Genomic DNA, 20908 nt, shown 5'->3' with positions numbered 1-20908 from the left:
AGCTGGAGCGTAACCCAGCTCTCATAAGGTGAGGGGCAGAGTAAACACTGGGCAAGTGGCAGTCTGTTGCAGGGCTAACACAGAGAGAAAGACAACTTTTTACACTTACATTCACACCTACCAATTAACCTAACTCCATACATGTGTTTGGACCACGAAAGGAAACTGAATACCTGGAGAGCAGTGCAAACTCCAGGCCCTTGTTGGGCCCTGGGTGAAAGAACAGTGAATGGACGTGTCATTTGTGGTCATTTCATAACCAAATATCTGTTGAATTAAGAATTTAATCTCTGTAGACTCTTCTCTGGAAGAGTTTGGAAATACTTTGGATTCATTGCAAGTGATGTTGTGAGTGTTTTACGCACATCCATCATGCAGGTACAAAGACCTGACTGAAAGACCTTAAATTTTGCTTCTAGGAAATGTACTCTGATCAGGGAATAAACACCTTATTTAAATGAAGACGTTTTAAATAACAGATATGTATCATGATATAAAAGTGATACATCGTGTTGATTTCATTTTCCATCAAGTTATGGTAGTCCCACCAATTCTAGATTTCACTAATAATCTAGAATAGGTCTAATGCCAATAAAGTAGCATATAAAATATCAGAAAACTGAGTTAACATTAACACCAAATCCCAAAGTAAATGCTTTTTCCTGTTAAAATATAAACCTTGATATTTGTTTTGTGTGTGTCAGTTTGCTAACTGATGACATAATTGGGCTCTAAAAACATTTTTTTTTAAAAAGGCTTGAATTAAATACATTTACAGTTGATTTGTGTTTTATCCTTGCCAATTCATTATAATCAGTGAATATAGTAGGATAATGGTTGGGCTAAACTTTACTCCTGAATAAATTACTTAAATAAATAACTACAATAAAAAATGCTGACTTCAGTGAACTGCTTCATAAAATTCCAAATTGTTTCCATTGATTTCAGATGCGAGTTAATTAAAAGAGGGTATTGCCGTTTTTTTCCCCTCATTCCTACTCACCAAGCAGGTCAATAAAAACTTGTGTAAAGAAGAAAATAATCCTGTATTACTAGTTAAATGGTTAATTGACATTACAACCTAACACATACTTTTCTAAAAGAGGTGAGAAGAATGACTCACCACCAGCACAACACATTAAAAAAAAAAATAGTGACTGGGTTTATCCAGCAAAGCTGACTGTTGCTGCTCCGTGGCTGTCTCTCACCATCTCCTTTAATTCTCTGTGCCTCTAATTAAAACACGCTGACAGCTAATACCCCACTCAACTTTACACCACATTTTCCCTTTGTATTATAGCAATAAATACAAGTGACAGAAGCCGATCAAGGTGTCATCTCTCCATTTGATTCACAAACAGAAAATAGGTTGGCCTTGGCCTCTTGCATCCATTTAATTTGGATGCTTGTGCAAGCTGACCCATCTGAGTACTGTCATTTGCAGTCATCAGTAAGAGGTCAAGGTAAACCTTTACCCTGGGTCTGTCACAATTAAATGAGATGGGAACCACAACTAAGCATCATTGACTCAACAAACTAAGCCTGAGAAATAATTCCAAACTTGCGTTTTTATGCACACAATCAAGAAAAGAGGACTTGTGATTGTTCACTGTACAACCTTTTGTAGATTAATTTGCTAAGGAGGCGAATCAAACCTGGTGAACTGTTTTACTGTGAGTAAAATGTATAAAAAGATTCTTTATGTTGCTAAAAGGTTAACCATCAACCTATTTACGTTAATATAATATGAAGCACATCTGAGTCCAATTAGGATAACTGGATTATGGGATTTCCATCACCTCTGCTTAAGTTAAGCCCCGTCCACATTTAACGTGCTTCATCATGATGATTAGTTGGTGGTTGACATTCCCGACTAGTTGAGCAGGTAACCACCTTGTCAAATTAATTAGCAGTTTTATGGATTCTCAAGGATGAGAAAAGTAATCGAGACCTTAAATGGTATTTTACCTGTTAATATAATATAATAATATTGTATGTATAATAGTTAATATAACCTACTATGGTAAGATCACTTTAGAGTTTAGTTGACAGTGACAGGTAGTTTGCAATTGAAACAAGAGGAGTAATCAAAATAGTTGAGATTACAATACTGATGAATAGTCATGTTAAAAACCATATACTGATTGATTTTTTTTAATGTCTTTTTTTTTTAACCAATGATTCCTTCAAGTTTAAATAAAAACACAAAAATAAAAATAATTATAAATGATAAATAAAGAGTCAGGCCCTAAATAGGGGATGTTTTTTTTTTTTTTTTTAATGTCAAGCCTTTCTCACAAGAGAAGCCATTCATCCCTGCCAGCCTGCTTCCACTTTGGGATGTCTACGGGTGCAAGGGAGCCCCAGGCGGCAGCAAGTTTGTGTGCCTCAGGAGCCATAGGGAGAGCAACAAGCAGCCAGAGCTGACAGCCAGCTGTCGCACGCCGTGGAAAGATGAGCGGGTGAGAGAACCAGAGTCATCTGGACATAAAGGTCCTGCCTTTTTCTCCAAATTAGATTAATCTAAGGAAACCTTGTGAGTTTTACTTCCTGTAGATAGAGCTTGTTGACCGAAGGCCTACTTTTAGCCATGGGGCTTACAGGGGCAATAAAGAAAAGGAGTGCATTTCAGCTATACTATATGCTGACAGACTAAACCTCATCAATCTTCAAACTTTAATCTCAGTTTCTTGACTGCATGCCCTCTACCATTACACTGACGCAATCTAGCAACAGAAAGAGCTAAACATCTGTTAAACCACCATCTATATGGCAGCTCTTACAACAGCAGGTGTCTCCAGGACCGCAGTTCTCTGTGACAGCAAGTAACACCAATTCCAGGTACAGTGTAAATTTGCAGAGATAATCTTTTGTGTGAATCTAAAGTCCACTTCACACTCTTCAACAGACAAAAACCTATTTCCACTTCTTGTAATTTTACACGCCTCTTTCTCTTATAAAAAACACTAAAATAGGGTTGTTTATAACAGCCCTCATAACTATCATTTTAACAATTTCTTCCAAAAGCCTTTTCAGAGAAAATCATGAGAGGATTTTAGGTGTTGCTGCATGTAGGAATTTATCTGCTCTAAGACAGCGTTGATTAATAAACTGAGCATTGAGACTCTCAAAGGATATCATCATCCAATTTCTGCCCTAAAAAATAGAAATCTGTGGTACTACATGTTGATCAAAGTACCATCATCACATCACTCAGGAAATTTTGAGACTACAAATAACAAAAGGCACAGTGTCTAACTAGAAAATCAATATCTCCATAGTTTTACAGAATTGGGTTGAAATGAAACAGAACTCCTCTGCACACCTTTAGTAACTAAAGCAAAACAGGAAAATAATTGTGCTCATGTATCAGTTTTCAAGCCAGAAATGACTACATGTGTATCAGCACACTTCCTAATTTCTCGCTGAACTGAACCAAACCAAGCCTGAGAGCTGTTATAACCACTCCCAGGCAAAACGCTTCAGCATATCACTTTGAATTTAGACATGAAGACAAGATATGCAGGCTTCCTGAATTACAAAGAGAAAGACTACGACTTAACAGTCCGAACCTTGACACTGAATAAGGGGGTTTCCTGTTCAAACTGACAGATACAAATAGGCTGTCAGATTTTATAAATTAGATCAACTGGATGCATACCCTGGGACCCAAGTATCAGACAATGTGAAAATAGCAGTGAACAAGGGATAACTGTGAGGATTACTGCCAATAATACTAATTTAAAAGTGGCCATGACAATTTGATGAGTCTCAATATGCAAAGAAAATAAGCTACTTGGTTTGAAGAAAAAAATGCTGTGGTTTTAGCAACTGTTATATACTGTGGCATGATATCACCTACACCCATTACTGCAGCTCAACACCTTCTTGCCCCAACTGTAATAACTTCCATCTCTAAGCGAAGATGACATCACTATATGTTTTTTTTAGGCTTGACTAAGTCCCCACAAATACCAAAGAGAACAATAGCACCATTTTCACAAGCTGAAGGGCTGCTGTGAGCATTTAGTATATTTTAAAGCATATACAAGACAGAGTTTCCTTTGAAACGTTATTGCTGACTATGATATCTAATTATGCTATCGGTGTGGGGAAAAAAGAAACAGAAGCAAAAATGAAACGGGGGGGAAGTAAAAAATGATGTACAAGTGAAACCAGGTCAGACAGCTACGTGTATTAGCGAGATCGCTCCCTTCAACTCTCTCAGTAAGAAAATATTTTAGCACACACACTAAAACGCTTGCCATCTAAAAAGACATCAACCCTTTCTAGCTTAAATGCCTCCACCTCTTTTTTTAGTACACTACAGTACAGTGACAAATGGGTTAAGGGTTAAAATTTGTCAAAAACCATTTTTCGTGCATTGTCTGAATAAGCTTTTGGCAGTTCTCACTGTCACAATTGAGAAAGCATAATTACATCTTTTTAAACTCACAGCACTGGCATGTTAATTATCAAAATCAATCTGAATCAGTGAATTGAAATCCAACTGAATAGGGAGCTCTCTGGTGGTCTATTAAGACTTATGTACAGACATGAAAAATAGCAGTCGTACTGCCACGATAAATTACATTTAGCCTCATGCAAATGGAGCTGGCTTTAAAGTCTTAGATTATGCAAACTAGTTAAAGCAGAGCAAGACATTAGTGCACATTCCTAACAGCTACATTTACTCAAACTTCTTTGGATGAAAAGAGCTTGGGAAGTGGAGGATTAGCAGAGGATTGGCTTCAGAGGTTCAAATAATGCCCACCCAACTAATTAGAAATCCCTTTTCAATTGTCAGGATCCTGTAATCTTAAATGATGGCTCAATTTCCCAAGCCAGGGACAAATGTGCTGATTGAAACAGTGGGTGTATACCAAGTGGAATGGGGATGTAGTCAAGCTCATCAGTACAGTCTTGTTTAAAAAAAAATAAACCAAAAAAACCCTGCCACTTTAGCCCAATTTATTGAAATAAATTGGGCTAAAGTGACTGTTCCCTTTGAAACCTTCAAGTAACTTGCTTTCAGTCTCATCGTTTTGGACAAGCTGAAAATCTTAAAAGCATTTTAAAAACAAGACCGTTGATATGCTGGACACCAATGAAGGCAAAACAAAAGAAAAAAAAAAGATCTGAAATGAAGGCTTAACAATGTAAACATGTCCCTAATATTCAGCTAACTTATCTTTTCATTTATTAAAATACAAATCAATACAGTAATAGGACTTCTTTGTGATTTATAAGGAAAAATGCAAAGCTAAAGGGCCTCAACTAACCACATTCTCTCTTTTTTTACAGCATACACTCAGCTGAGCAGAGGGGGAGGACAATTTACACAACAACCAATGTCACTCATGCTGAAAATATGACAGGACTCCATATTCACCAACATTACACAGCCACATGCATGTTTAGACAACTTGTGCTCCCTCAGCAGCTAAATTCCTATTCAGCAATTTTTCATTATAGTTTAGACAATGGCCCATTGCCTTTAGTAAATCTAAAGGGAGTTAGACAAACTGCACCGTGCACAAATGGCATGCGCAGTATTATCCAAGAGAGAAAAAAAAAAAAAGAACGTTTAAGGATTAAAGTAAGTTAATGGTACTTGCTCAAATAACAGTTGCTTTGCAGTTTTGTAAACGCTTGTATTTACCATTATTTGGTTTACTGAAGCTCAGGAGACTTTTACCTTGCACCGAGTGACTGCATACAAAGGACTGTTACAGTGAATATGTGGTGCCATTTTAATCTGGGATCAAAATGAAAATCCCCACAAATAAAGAGTTCAGTCAAGGTCATACTAGTGATTAGGCAGACTGTCTATAAAGGGAAACAGACAGAAGTAGCAGGGGAAAAAAAGAAAGAAAAGATAGGCACCATCAAAAGCAACCTACTTGGGTTTCACTATACCCTAAATGGAATTTTCCCCCCAATTCTTCTAATTATTAGCTTATGAATTTAATATTGAAGAAGACAGTCACAAAAGAGAAAGTCACTGCTTTACTACCAAGCCTTACAGAGTCCTGTTTTGTCCTCCACATGTGGGACATTTACCTGCCTGCAGACTGGTACTGTGCCCAAGCAAACAGCTGGTCTGTCTGAAACCTGCACACATAGTCAGAGAGGTGAAAAGGGAGAAAAGGAGGGTGTGTGGGACATATCCACACAGGCCTTGAAATAGAGCAGGACTGGCCCAGGTCAGAGCCAGTCTGCCTGGCCACCTGTCTGGTTTGTGAAAGCTTCCAAGGAAGTCATGTCAAGGCAATCAATAATGTGGATGACACACCTCCTAAACTATGTGTGCACCACATTGTCATTCCCAAAACTAAAACTGTCATGCTGTAAATGATCAAACTCAAATCATGTTGAGTAAAAGTGTTACTATACCATCTATTGGTGATGTTTTTAACCGGTTGCAGAGTCCTTGAATATCCCCATAATATTCCGCAATTTTGGTTACTGCCTCAGCGCTCCTCAGTTCCATTAACCCACGCAGTTCTTTTAGTGTGCAGCCAAACTCTCCATCATGGTTGGCCTCCACTATGGAGTTCTTCACCCCACTGTACGAGTTGTTCGCCATCTTCTTACTGCCTCCCCAGTCTATTGCAAAGTGTTGCTGCTTTGACTTGACAGCAGGGGTTTAAAAACACCCAAAAAAAAGGGCTGTCCTGGAAATTCTTAAATCCTCAAGAGTGTGAACACAGTGACAGTTCCCATAAACAGCCAACAGGCCCTTCACAGGCAGCTGGAGTCATATGCCAGGTAGAAGGGATATTATGAAACAAGCCATTTCCCTGGGAGAGCTGAGTTCCTATTCTTTCATGGTGACTGAGGATCACCCACAGAGCCAGAGATCACCATGCATCCAGATCTGGAAGAGAAGAGCAAACATAAAAAGAAATTTGTCAATATTCACACCAAAATGGGCCATTACATGAAGAGGGGGGTTAAAATTCATTTACTGACATAGCGCTTATGCTAACTAATATCTGGCCAGGAAAACATTTCATTTTCAGTATATAACCTACCAAGCTGGAGGCAGCTGAGACAAGTAGCTGCGTTATTAGCAGAACTGCCTCTAATCAATTGGCAAGAGATTCTGATTAGTTTTACTTAAGTTGCAATAAAATAATTTTGCCATCAAGATAAAACTCTTGACTAGTAATGAGCACTCTTTTTCTTGGTTAAAGCTTCTTGAGCATTATGTACTGGTTATCTACTGTTAACAGAGCTTCAACAACACTTTTACACATTTTTCTTGCCTCTTGCATGAGTTGGACTTGAATGAGGCATAAAGTGATTAAAAACAGAACATATTCAAACAATAACAAAATAATAACCATGTTAAACAATGTTGAAGCCAAAGCATGACAGTTCAACCAACTAACAGACCTCATGGACAAGCACAATAAACCACAAGACCATTTTCTATCTGCTTTTTAGTTACAATTCAAATTCATGTTTCTGTTTTTCCTATTAATATAAACTGTTCCTCATCTGATAAATAAGGATGTTGCCTGCTGTACAGATTGTGAAAGGCAATTTTTTGAATTGTGATAAATAATAGGCTTTGTTGTTGGTCTTCTACCTTATCTGTATTAATAAATAAACAAACAGCAGACCCTGATACAACATAAAGTCACTGTTTCAAATACAAATGTTGTTGAAAAGACATTACAAAGTGCATATCAAATCTTGAAGCCAGCACGGCAGAAGATCTCTCTATAATGACCATAGCTACAAGGTGGAGCAAAAAAGATTAGTGCAATTAAACCAGGTGTTTACCTTAAGTTTATTGCTTTGCACTTGAAGGTATGCTCTGCGTAGTCAGCCCATTCTCCCCTGTCATTTTATACAGAAACGCTTGTTGGCAAGCTTTTACTGCACTTACAGTAAATTATTGGGTTACGTTTGACTTCAGTAATGTTATCTTAACTTCTTTACAGAGAGCAGAGGACACAGTGAACACATACACACATACTCTAAAACCAGGGACAGATGAGAGAAAATAAGCTGACCATAAAGGATAGAAAAACAGTACAAACTCTTACACCCTGCTGTAATAAATAAGTGCACAAAAATCAGGTAACACTTTTCACTTCTTGGGATAGGAGCATAAAGCCCCTTGTCTTTAAAATCAATCCAGCCAAATTTGTAAAATTAAGATTTCACAGAGACCTGTTGTAAACAAAATGGGATTACTTCAATATTTTATCAAAATCAACAGAACCTTTGATCATCACATTCTAATCAGTCTATACTTGAGTCCAAGTGAACATTTAAGGAAGAATTCCTGGGCTCATAGAATCATACATGAGGACAAAGTGAATACATAATAACATCTTGCTTGCAATACCAGAAATCCTGCTACTGTGTTGTAAGCCTGAACATAAACACCACTTTAACATGATGCGAGGGATGTGAAACAGGCCTTCTGATCCATATGAGTAAGAAGTCTCATGGACCTGATAAATCTTTTTTTAAAAATAGGTTTTTACAGGCACAGCATGGACCTAATGTATGATGATGTTTTAGTCCCCGTTTTCTAAATCTACTTTTCCCAATTAATGATGAAAATCTTAAAACAAACAAACCCACATGAAAATCGATATTTTAAGGTAAACTGGGCATGTCCTTGACCCTATGCAGTTTGCTTACAGGCCACAGATAGGAGCAGTATATGTCACAATAACCTTGTTCAACCTGCATGTTAAACACTTCCTTGTGCTAGTTTTCAGCTTTCAGCCCAATCCTCATGTTTTAATCAGAAGAGAGCAATTTGACCTGAATAAAAAGTCTTCTGGGCTGGATTCTTGACTTTTTAACTAACACGATTCAAAAAGTCTGGAGAAATGGGATCAAATCCAATCAAGTCTGCTCCTCAACTGGCTACCCACAGGGATGCACACTCTTGCGCTCATTATTTATCCTGCACACAAATATGTGTTAGAGCAGGTATGAAAACAGGACCATTTTAAAGTATGTGAATAACTCTGTTACTGTTAGTCAGCTCCAGGATAATGGGATCAGCTACGGCCCAGTACTTGATGATTTTGTTAAAAAGGTATAATGAGTCTTCAATTAAATGTAACTAAGACAAAATATATGATCACCGATTTTAGAAAGTGCACTCATACACAAGAGATCACGTCCATTATGAGTGAGGGAATGTGCTTAATCATAGAAATATCTCAGAACAATTATTGATTCAAAGCGAAACTTTGAAGCAAACTGTGAAGCTGTGTGCAAAAAACTAAACTCCACAATGATACAACCATGATGATTTCATTTAATCCTATTCTCACTGAATCCATTTTCTCCTTGCCCTTGGTGTCAGGTCTAATACATTTATCTGTAAAGAACAAACTCATTCAAACAAATTGCCAGACCACCTGACAAACTAACTTATGAGCCACTGTTTGAGAGAAAGATTTCTAGCCCCAAACTGTTGAACAACACAGTTTAAAAACTGCTTCACTGCAGCAGCTTTCACTTAGATGAACAAATCCATAGCTTTACAATCCTATGCCAGGTGAATTCATTATTATGTTTTTATTAATTTCTTTAGTGTTTTGTATTACGCTTATCTGTTGTCTCTGTTTGTATTGAATATGTGCGTGCAAGGATGGATGACTCACTACTGCAGACCAAATCAACCTACGGGTATAAATAAAGTAACTTGAACCTGAACCTGCTACCCTTGAATATGACTACTACACTAAAATAAGTATAATTTAAATAACTTCAAGTTTAGTCTGCCTGATGAAGAGCTTCTAATACAACATTACAGTCAAATCTTTTCGACTAAACACCCCTATTTATTCTAGACTACATCAGTCCCTTTGCCATTTCAACAGAAAGTCTCTCACAATTAAATTTAAAAACAAATCACAGTCATAAAGCCCCTGGCTTCCCTGCTGTGTGACTCCTGGGGTGCCGTAGTGAACAAGGGCCAACTGACTGATTACCCTAGGAAAAGCCTTTTGTTTAATCTAATTAAGACTATCTGTCGCATGAGGGACCTCCATGGTGCTCTACATGGGAGAGTCCATTCCAATGAGAGGCTGCTGTCCATTCAGTGTTAATCAGACTAACACAATGTGGCTCATTCACGTCAACCAGGTTGATACAAATATGTCTTGGAGAAGCTCGGATGAGAAAGCAACCTCCTAATAAAACTACAGAGGCTGAAGCATAGCAAGTGTACATCTGTTTTAGGAAAGGTTTGATTTTATTGATTTCTTCATTTCAGAAGGAACAAAACTGGATTTATGGCTGAGATCTAACAAGATGGGCCCAGTTTCTATATGAAATCACTACTATACTAAAAGCCATGTCAAACTAATCTTGCATTGCACAAGGAATCTGGACCCAGCCATCTGATCCATTAGGAAAGGCACCAGTGGGGGTACACGGGAACATTAAGCCATGTCTGGAAATAACACTGGGGATACTTTACTTGTTTTTTCTCACTTTCTACATTTCAAACAGTAACACAAATGCACCTTTGCATGATTTGTGCTGCCCAGAGATTTAGGCTCTTCATTCCTGATGTGGCATTTTCATTTTTATTCTTGAGTATAATCACAATCTACTCTGGCAAAATACACAGACATGAATACACACCCCAAACTCAAAGCGCAAGACTTTATAGTGTTGTCAAACAATATATAAATTTATATATTAAAAAAGGTGACATTGTATTTCAGCAATAGCCATTCCAAGCAAATGACACATATTTTAATCCCAGGAATTTCTGTCAAGAAACTGGGTTCCTTATGGCTGCTGGCTGTCTGTGTTTCCACTGTCGTCTAAACACTGATGGCTCTTTTTACAGGCCATTAATAAAATAAAACTTCACAACAAACTGATTCACTCCCTTCCTGTATGTGGTACTAATTAGGGGTGGGGGGAAAAAAAATCGATACTGTGTAGTATCGTGATATTTTGTTTGCTAATAATGTATCGATACAGGGACAGCAGAAATCGATATTTTGTTACAAAAAAACGTTTTTGTGGACTGGAACATGCTGATCAACATGCTCTGACTTCAGAGCATGTTGATCAGCTCCTTTTTCTGAGCAAGAACCCTGACATTCCTTCACTGTCCAAATGTGTTTAACTTTTTTTTGGCAGCAATAAACATGACAGTTTACTTATTTTAATTTAAGACATGTTTTATTTTAATTAAGTTTAAAACTTTTTTATTTAATGTAAAATTATATTTTGTTTTAATTTACTTTCAAATTCTTCAGTTGCTGAATGGGCTGCATAGTTTTCATAAATTGCATAGTTCAGAATAGCTATAATTGTACCAGATGGTTGCATTCAGTTAAGTTGGACTAGACTGTAATACAAACCGTTCAGTTTGTCAACAATATAACTGACTGAAATGAGAGAAAGACTGAGTGCGAGACTTTGATATTAGATAAAATGAATATTGATAAAGTTTACTTTTATGTACAGAATCTGAATATCGCAAAATGTTTTAAAAAAATTGCAATAATATCGTATCGTGCGTTAAGTATTGTGATAATATCGTATCGTGGGATGTATGGCAATTCCCACCTCTAGTACTAATTGAGATCAGTAGAAATGTTAGAAAAGCAGCATTCCCACCCGTTAGTTTCCTTCACCTCTGAAAAATACTAGCCAAGAGCAAGAAGCAAGTCATTTGTTGTTGTTTTATTGCAGGGATGAAATTATTTCCTATGTAGTAAATGCAGCTGTAGTCAGGATAGTTTTGGAATTCTTTGTACCAGATCAAGTCCACAAATCCCACCAACCTGACACAGGTGAATTTCAGGGTAGACCATCTTGTACCCTAAAGAAAGCATGTGACTTTCTAAATTTGTTAATGGCCTCAAAAGTACTTGCATCAAGTGGCAGGACTTTAACTTGCTTCGAGCACCATATGGACTATTCAAGACAAGCCTATAATTTTCAGTGTAATTCACTGCACCTCCCACCCCATGTCTTACTATAACATTCACACCCCCTAACCCAACATGCAGCAACAATGCCAAGATGAAAGAAGTGCCAACATTTGCTGCCCTGGGTCAGTTTCGGGTTGCAGTGCAGCTCAAATGTTACAACAGTGGAAAATGATTGTGATTGGATCTCCAAGCCAACAGCTGGCATGGTATGGCTGAATGACAGAGGCCAGAGTTAACCCTTTCCAAGCCTCAGTAGCAGACCGATAACTCAGGGTGGATGTGTGCTGGTTTAACCCAAGAATTACAGACATGCACATCACAAGGCTATTCAAAACTACAGTCACAATGAATCCCCTACAAAGAAGATTGCAGCAATTGGGAACAAGTAGACAGGACAATAGTGATGGATGTGTCATAAATATACTTATGTCTTTGTTTCCATGTTAAGGAAACCCTCTGGCAATTTGAATACCTTTATGTGCCAACAACTTGATGCAAGTCAAGGATAGCAATTCTAGGGATCCCTCTGCAATGGAGCTGCCTAATGCGAGAGGTGATATTTTTAGCTTCCCCTAGACTGTCCCCTCCCCCCACTGCTAGCCATTGCCGAACTGGGTCAGGCCATGTAAATGTGGAGGGTACAAAGCAGAGACACCCAGCCATCCTTGTGCTGTGTGGCTTGCAGCTGAGAGTGCTACTTCATCCCACCGACTGGAACCTCTACGTAGCTCTCAAACGCTGTCAGGCTGCCAGTTCATGAGAACGCACAGTCAGTGGTGTCACCGTCAACACGCTTTTCCTCTCCAGCTCCTTTTACTGCATGTATGGAAGGACACGTAACAGCATTTGAAATGAAAGTAAACAATCATCTTTTCCTCCAAAAACTAAGGCTGCTGGATAAATAGAAATAACATTTTATATATGCATTTCACTGTCTATCATATTATATTTATAGATCAATTTATGGACACTTTAAGACTACCGCGTTATTTTAAAAACATTTATTTGTGCTCTAATATTATTAAATATAGTCTTCGTACATTTTTTTTTCTTTGTGTGTTCTGTCTTGTAGGTAAGCAGATGTAAATTGTTTTTTGGAACAACATGATTTCCAAAAAAAAAAAAAAAAAAAAATAAATTCTGGTGCAGTATGTAAAACTTTGTACTGATAACAAGCCAGCTATACACATTTTTTTTAACCCCCACCTGGTAGAGTTTCAATAAACATTTGTGGATTCATTCCTAGTTGTGAATTTCCCTGACCTGTGTACAATTATAAGGCACTACTGCCCGAGGGCACAAATTTGACCACCATTCAGTGCTTTATAGTATTATGCTTCATAAATGATGAAATTCTTTTTTGCAAGTGAATGTTGAAAAATATTAATTTTAAATTAATTAATTAATTAAATTTAAGTTTTCATTATAACTATTTGCCAATGCAATTTTACAAGGATGTTAATGCCTGTCTGTGTTACTTCTAAAAGCCTCTCTCTGTTTTTATACCCAATCATTTTACCAACCTGTTTGCAACAGATCTGATTAGTGTTGAGACTTTCGACCACTTTAAGCAATTAAAAATTTAGCATTTACTTTTCAAACCTTTTAAGGAACAGGTTGTACTTTTCTTTTTGAACCTTTGTGCCAACAAAAAGAATTTGCTATACAACAAGCAGTACGAATTTGAAAAGCATAAGCAGTAATATCTTAAATTTACCAACAAATAGTTTGACGCTGTCTTACAAAAGCAATGCAGGTGAAACACATTCTTATAGACCGGTTTTTAACCTCTTACATAACAACAGAACAGACAAGTTATAAAATTTAGTACATAGTGGCCATCTAGGCACATGAAGACTGACCGGTTTCTCAAAACTGTTTATATTAACATTTATAGAGCATGTCAAAAATAATTGTTGCTACATACATAAATGAGGGGAAAGCTGGGCATTTAAATAAGTAAAACTGAGAAACTGACCACATGAGTATTTTTGAGTGCTGGAAGACTGTCCTGTTGTTAAAGTTGTATTCTTACCCTCCACCCCCCACTGTTAAAAATAAATAAATAAATAATTTTTTGGACAAATTCAGAATTAAAATTTCAACATTTACCTACAGAATTTGTTATCATCAAATCAAACATGCCCCTTTTCTTTCATAGTACTGGCCACAGAAATACTATACATGAATATAAAAATTTTACTGCTTTCTACTAATTTCCTCCTGTCAAAGATGTAAATGCACAGCAAGAGGTATGGTTTTATTGAGCTTTTGCATAGCATTTCATGTGCATAGGATTGAAAATGTTCCAAAATGAGGCATCTTTCATTGAGGCACTTTGAAGATCAGAGGCTTTCTGTGTTCTTGCTTATGTGCGATACCACAGACCAGATCGGTGGCCTGGGGTCCTGCTGCCCCATCATTATCTGCTGCAGTCTGAAATTGCTGTTGCCATCGTTTCAGTTTTAGGATGCACAATTGTTGACTTGTGCATTATATATTTCACAAAAAAACTGTGGTACAGAATGCATTGCTATGGTTTAACACATGTCATGCATGTGTTCTGCATTCATTGTGACGAAACCACTTGCTGTAACTGTTAATAAATAGCCTAAGTGAAAATGTATACTAGAAAGAAAGTTTTGAAGCTTTAAGGAACAGACAAATGATTTCATGATCCACATGATTGCATTTGATTCAAATAAAAATTCAAGTGGTATTTCAGGGAGTGATTGTTTCCCACAAATACACTGCTCTGACTTGATTAGGCAGGAATTGCTCTCTCATTGGCTCCACCGTATGATATTACTTGCCCAAGATTTTCAGAGCATGCTACAATGGCAGTTTAAATGTGTAGAGAAGATTACACCAGAGCAGGACTGTATACTGTATGCCACAAGTGATAACATCCAAGACAACCAGCAATGCTTTATGATGAGAGAAGTTGAGGTCTGGAAGTATGCTTCTATTATATAAGCTCAATGACGCTGAAGTTCAAATGAACAAATAATAATAATAATAATAATAATAATAATACAGTTAAATCATCTAGCCCACTTTAAAAATGTCCCTTTAATCATTGCCACGTCAAACCATGGAGCCCACCATGTTGCAGAGATGCCAAAACTAACATAAATGTCCGTCAGACTGACTGGTAGCATATTTAGACCTTCTGACAGTCTTCAGGGCTATTTTGCAGCACGTGCTTTGCAATTATTTTAATTAGGCACAATCCCAGTATATAATAACTTTTGCCAATCTTCAATTATAGTACATTTGATCTCCTGAAATTAAAAACTGAAGCATATAACTGGTAGTCACACCTGTGTAATTTGTTTCTCGTGCCAAGTTAAACAAGATTTAAATGAACAAGTAGTAATGAATGACTAAAAGACCCTGTAACCTAAAACCCCTGCTTGAAATAATCTTGACCTTACAATCCACACACAGTAAGAAAGATAAGTAAAATGCCATCATTGGTAAATGTTACCATGAATACATGACACTGGTTCAAAACCACACTATATTTAGCTTTCCATGCTGGTTTACATGAGGCTTAACGCCACCTTAGATTAATGACCTGCAGTGGTCACCTCAGTGAAATAATGCTTTAAACTAGCAATTATAAACATTAAACTTGAAGAATTACAGAGTACACTAAGGACAAATGTTAGTAATTTGTCTTAATGTTGGGCTTATAGTTGTCTGCAGTGCAGAGCATGACAATGAAATAAGTGAACATGTGAACCAGCAGCTGTAAGAGGAACTCATCCATGATGAGTTAGGAACAGACTTGGCAGGCGACAACTGCCTGGAAGAAAGTATACCAGATATGCGGCATTACTTCACAGTGGCTATAGCAGTTATCTCAGCAGCAAGGAGCATGTAAGATTGGTGAGAACAACATTCTTCAGCACAGAAAGAAAGAAAAAACATGCACCGCTGAAAAGGACGTAGAGGTGTGGTCTTGAAAGGTTGATTTTCTACAAATGAACTAATGAGCCACAAAGGTCAGGTGATCTTCCCTCTGAAATATAACAATTTTTTGAAAATTTTTTTTTTTAAAAAAGTATTCAAATATCTACTGACTCATATTAGTCACTCAAGTAGAGGGGTAATGTCTATAATCAGCCATTAGGGAAAAAAAAAGGTGGCACAGCGAAGAATAAGAAAAGATATTTTTGTCATTCTTGAGTGACAGCAACAGTCTGAGTTCAAAGGGCTCAGACAAGGCAACAGATTGTGTTACTGATGATCTAAGTGAATCATTAAACAAACTCAATTTCTATATGCTGCGCTAGACAGCTACAATGAAGCATTACTCACAGCTAAACCTGAAAAAAAAAAATAGACTTCTAACGCAGTATTAGCTAGAAAATTCAAACATATCTCCAAACTGAATCACAGCAACTGTCATTGCAGCTAATACAATATTGTGCAGCAAGATATTGTGATTATAAAATCCGTGTAATTGCTTATCTGTCATTATATTATTTAACAAGACCAGAGTACAGATGACTACTACAGGTGACTAGCACGCTCTGTGTCACCGAGTTTTATGTTCAGCGTCTTTTCATACAACTACAATAATAGAATGTAGAATCACAAGTCATTATACAAACACTGAAAGACATTGCTGGCGCTGCAGCAAGCTGGGTGCTATTTAATTGGATAAGGAGTGATCCCTTCAACTAGACACCAAAAGGTGCTCTGTGGCTGCACTCCACATCGACCTGGATACTGCAGGTAATGTCTGAGTGCACCAATCTATATTACGTCGTCAATCAAGATTAAGAGTGTAACGTTAACGTACGTAATCATCTTGCAGTACCTGGAAGCCCTAAGAAATACGAGATACATTACGGGCAAGTGGAAGGTAATTTAAAGAGACGAGCTGCAGTCAGTGTGTGAGTTTCTATTGCCGTGTAAGTATGAAATAAGCGTTGTTCTTTCAGTAGCGTTACGGACGACAAGTGGCAGTTTTTTTCCCCTTAGTTCGGAAATAACCTGACAGTTTTGCCATACCAGGACATTTAAGAGTGGTAAACAGCCATACTTGCTCAAATGGGTTTCTCGTAATTGTTTCGAGGAGGTTAGGAGATTGGGACTTGAGATTAAAACCTACTAGTTGCGGTCAAATTATTGTCTTCAGAATACGGTACAAATTAAAGTGTTGGACAACAGAATGCGACACCAGCAAATGACAACCCCAGAAAATGATGTTAGTCAATAAACGAAGGTTCAAAACACGCTTACTGTGGTGACAGAGAGCAGAAATGACTAACGCGGTTTTATGGGTTCCCCGAGTTGCCCGTATTGAGTGTGTTGAGCAACCGCAGCGCGTGGACTCCCAGCGCTCGCGGAATATAGTTCCAGGCCGTTTAGCAGTATTACTCCACTAACGTTAGGTATCTGCATATAAAACGGGAACTGCGAGGCGTTAGACAAGCTGAATGACATATCACCATGTAACATGCAATGCAGGCAACTTTCTATTAAAGATATTAAGGTCCATAGTTGAAGTGTTATTTAACAGCGGGACCCCGCGAGGAGCAACCAAGTCGAAACGTTAATGTGCAGCCCAACAGATATGTTATTAAAAAAATAACAGCGGTCCTGACTAGCGTACACGGTTAGCAAACTAGCACTAATGCGTTAGCTTATGCTGACTGCAAAGAGGGGAAATTCACAAAAGATACTTCCAACAGACTGACAAGTCTAAAAACTTAGCCATGAGCCATGCAGAAGTCCCAAGCAAACTATGCACAAGCGAATGAAATCTGGCAGCATCCCGGGCTGATTAGCTACCTGTGTTGGAAAACGAACCGCCCCATGTCAGTATCCCTCCAAGATAGCTAACATTAGCTTGGTATACCGCTAACTACCCAAGGCAAGCTACCCACAGTGGTTGGCCCTCGTTGATCAGTGCACACACAAAAAAGAAGACCTTAACCGGTTATGGGGTTACATGCAACATCCAAAATCACTTGGAAAGATCAATTATTGTGTGGCATTTTGCCGCGCTAATAGAGAAAAATATAAGTAAAATAATACTTACTCCGTCCTCTGAAGAGCACCCCAGCTCCCTTTCTCTCTTTAACTCCCCCTCAGTCTCACCAAAGACTAGACTCTCTCCCCTGATCTGAGGTATAATCCCGCCCACTGCGCTGTCACAACCAAAGCCTGCAAACCTCACACTGCCAAGATAGTTCCTATCTCCCTCGAGCTCATGAAAACCCATGTCACTTTGACCGGAAATCATATGAGACATGCGTGCGGTGGAAAAGCGGGATGATGTTGCCGCAACTCACGTGGCTGACTGCTGAGATAATAATCTCTTTATGTTTAATTACAGAACAGATGCAGACCAAGACCACCTATTTGTTTTTTAATGCAACACGATGAAGGGTGCGTGTCTCACAGCGGTATTGTTGCATCTCTATGATTTAAAAATGCTAAAATCAAGCTGAAGCGATATCGGGGATATCGTGAGAGACAACCGACCAAAAAATAACGTTGTAAAAGTGGAACTCGACGATGGCGGAAGTACACCAAGGTGAACCATTTCGCCTCGCCTTTTTCATTTCTGTCACAACACCGCCAGGGACATGTGATGCACGTCAAAAGGAGGATGGGTATGGACCGCTGGTGTGGATTCCCATTGGCTTAGCCAGCATATCAGTCGCCTATGGAAACGGTTACGTCATGATCCCCTAGTACTCCTTCTTTGCTCCCGTGTAGCTTTATAATAACAGGATTATTCAACAGTCCCCCCCAATCATATGATGCAGTCTGCAGACAGTAGGTAACGAAAACGCATCGGTTTTGCTGTCCGGGCGACTCAACCCCACCTAGGCTGCACGAGGCTCTTCCCCTCACGCCTAATCAAACCTGACGTTATTCTTTCCATGACGTAGTGCGTTTTTTCTCTCTTCACCAGATTCAATGCGTGTATTCTTTGCGATTCCTTCAGTCCTCTCGGGGAGTCACACACTCTGCACAATCAGCCTCCTTATTACTTGGGGCAGCTGTCAATGAAATGCAAACAGCAATGTGAGCCATTAAACCGATGTGACAGAAATTTAACAGCGTTTTGGTACTGCAATAAATTGCAGCACAAGTCCCCTGTAATTGCCTAATATGTTTTTTTTTTTATGTAACAGAGAGTGCAAGGTGTTAATTGGAATTAGAAAGTCTGTGATCCAGAATTCAGACAAGGTGGTTATTGCAAAACCCATCTGAACTTTGCACAAACCAAGTCAGGTATAGAAACTGCTATTTGACAAGCATACAATACTTTAAAAAATAAAAAAAAGAAAGATTAGTTGTGGTAGATCATAAACAGAAAATAACCATGGCCAGGGTCAAAACTCAGTGTAATACACTTGCTGTCTGGACATAATGGGATTTATCATTAACATGAGTGCCTTGAGTGCACGGCAGCAGCTGCCTCTTCAGAAAGGTCCAACGTGTTTAGGCTTGTGTGCAAATTAAAAGTTGGAAAATATCATTTCAGAATTTCCGAGTCAGACAGACGTCAAGCGGAGAAAAGAGATTTGGAAAGAAAGAGGAAGAGAAGAAGCCGGGGGAAAAAAAACCCCAACTTGATTTATGTAAGATGACTTGTGCAATCATTTGGCCTTATGTCTTTGTGATTTGACTTTAATGGCTCAGTCTAAAGCAGAATGAGGAACAATCAGTCAAAATGCATAGATAGGCAAAAAAAAAAAAAAACCCAAAAAATGTTGTTCGCAGAAGCTGCTAAATGATGGCTGTGCCTCACATGTGCTCCCACACTCCCTTCGCACATTGTGAGCTGTCAGTTTTCTGCTCTAAAACTTTAGAGCTGTAGCTGCAGCTGCAGCAGTGCTTAGATGCTGATGTTTTTTCCCCTGTACGCCCAGCAGTAACACGGGCCTCATGTGTTACTGTATAGCTCTGTGTAAATAATCATTCTGTACATTCAATAATCTTTAATCCTACAACTGTTTACAACTTGCATAGTTCCCATTTCTGTATAGCTGTATATCTCAGATTTCTGTAAAGTTATTTATTTCATATTCTGTATAGTTTTTCATATTTATATCCTGTTCATAGCCTGTACATAGCTTGTACTCACTACAGCCTTTACATACTTAGTTATAGAATATTCACAACATACTTCATACCGTGTACATTATAACATACCATAATAGACCCATTTCTGTAGTATACTTACATATCTATACTATTGCTAATATATATTGTAATATATCTATATCACTAAAGCACTTCTGGATGGATGCAAACTGCATTTCGTTGCCCTGTGCATGTGCAATGACAATAAAGTTGAATTCTATTCTATTCTATTCTATGTGAACAAGCTTTGGCACACAGACTTTGCTCCACAGGCCTTTAAACCCTATAGTGCCAAAGAAGCGACAAGATCTATTTTTATGTCTGCCATTTTTGCAGTTCACTGTCAGTGGTTTTGGTGGCTTCCTAAGTTGCAGCCTGCAGTGCTTTGTGTTGGCCAACCCAGAGCAAATGTTAGGTCATTCACTGACCCCCGAGGGCATCTCTTTCTCTCTTCTTCAGTCCATCAGTCTGTGCATCAGCCCTTCTTCTTTATCTCAACCAGAGGACACACTTTAGGTAATGGTAGGAATGCAAATATAGATTCATAATGGATCTTTACAATCCATATCAAACATATATGAGGACTGTAGATCAGCTGGCCTGCTCTGGAGGAAAGTTGAAGATTTTCGGGGATATCTTTATTCATGTTGTTCAGTCTGGCTCATTTCAGGGGTAGCAAATGAATCTGAAAGATCATAAATTAAGATATTGTTCAGTTTGTACAAAAATGCATGAAAGAATCTTTAGAGGGGACAGCTCTTTACTTCCTGCTTCCTGTTTTTGTGCTAATCAACTGTAAACCTTTCATTTCACCGTTAACCTTAATGTGTATAAGCAGAGCACAT

At 38.2% G+C, this 20908-nt stretch overlaps 1 protein-coding gene across 5 annotated transcripts in view; it reads right to left on the bottom strand.

Annotated features, from left to right (window-relative positions):
- atp2b1a (ATPase plasma membrane Ca2+ transporting 1a) overlaps nucleotides 1-20908 on the bottom strand; it is a 152702-nt gene that overhangs the window by 21783 nt on the left and 110011 nt on the right. For 2 of the 5 annotated variants that reach the window (XM_085437804.1, XM_085437805.1), the window contains exons 1-2: nucleotides 18004-18147; nucleotides 6397-6880 (exon numbers count right to left, since the gene is read on the bottom strand). In XM_085437804.1, coding sequence (XP_085293930.1) covers nucleotides 6397-6589 — 193 coding nt within the window. In that variant the 5' untranslated portion in view covers nucleotides 6590-6880; nucleotides 18004-18147. Of the gene's footprint in view, nucleotides 1-6396; nucleotides 6881-18003; nucleotides 18148-20908 lie in introns of those variants that run through there. The other 3 variants (XM_085437801.1, XM_085437803.1, XM_085437802.1) reach the window with 3 other exon arrangements.

This window comes from Copadichromis virginalis, linkage group LG17 (genome assembly GCF_057382275.1).
Source record: "Copadichromis virginalis isolate Kocher_CV1m ecotype Utaka linkage group LG17, C_Virginalis_male_GT1.1, whole genome shotgun sequence".
Classification (NCBI taxonomy): Eukaryota; Metazoa; Chordata; class Actinopteri; order Cichliformes; family Cichlidae; genus Copadichromis; species Copadichromis virginalis.
This window is presented reverse-complemented; position numbering and strand designations above follow the sequence as displayed.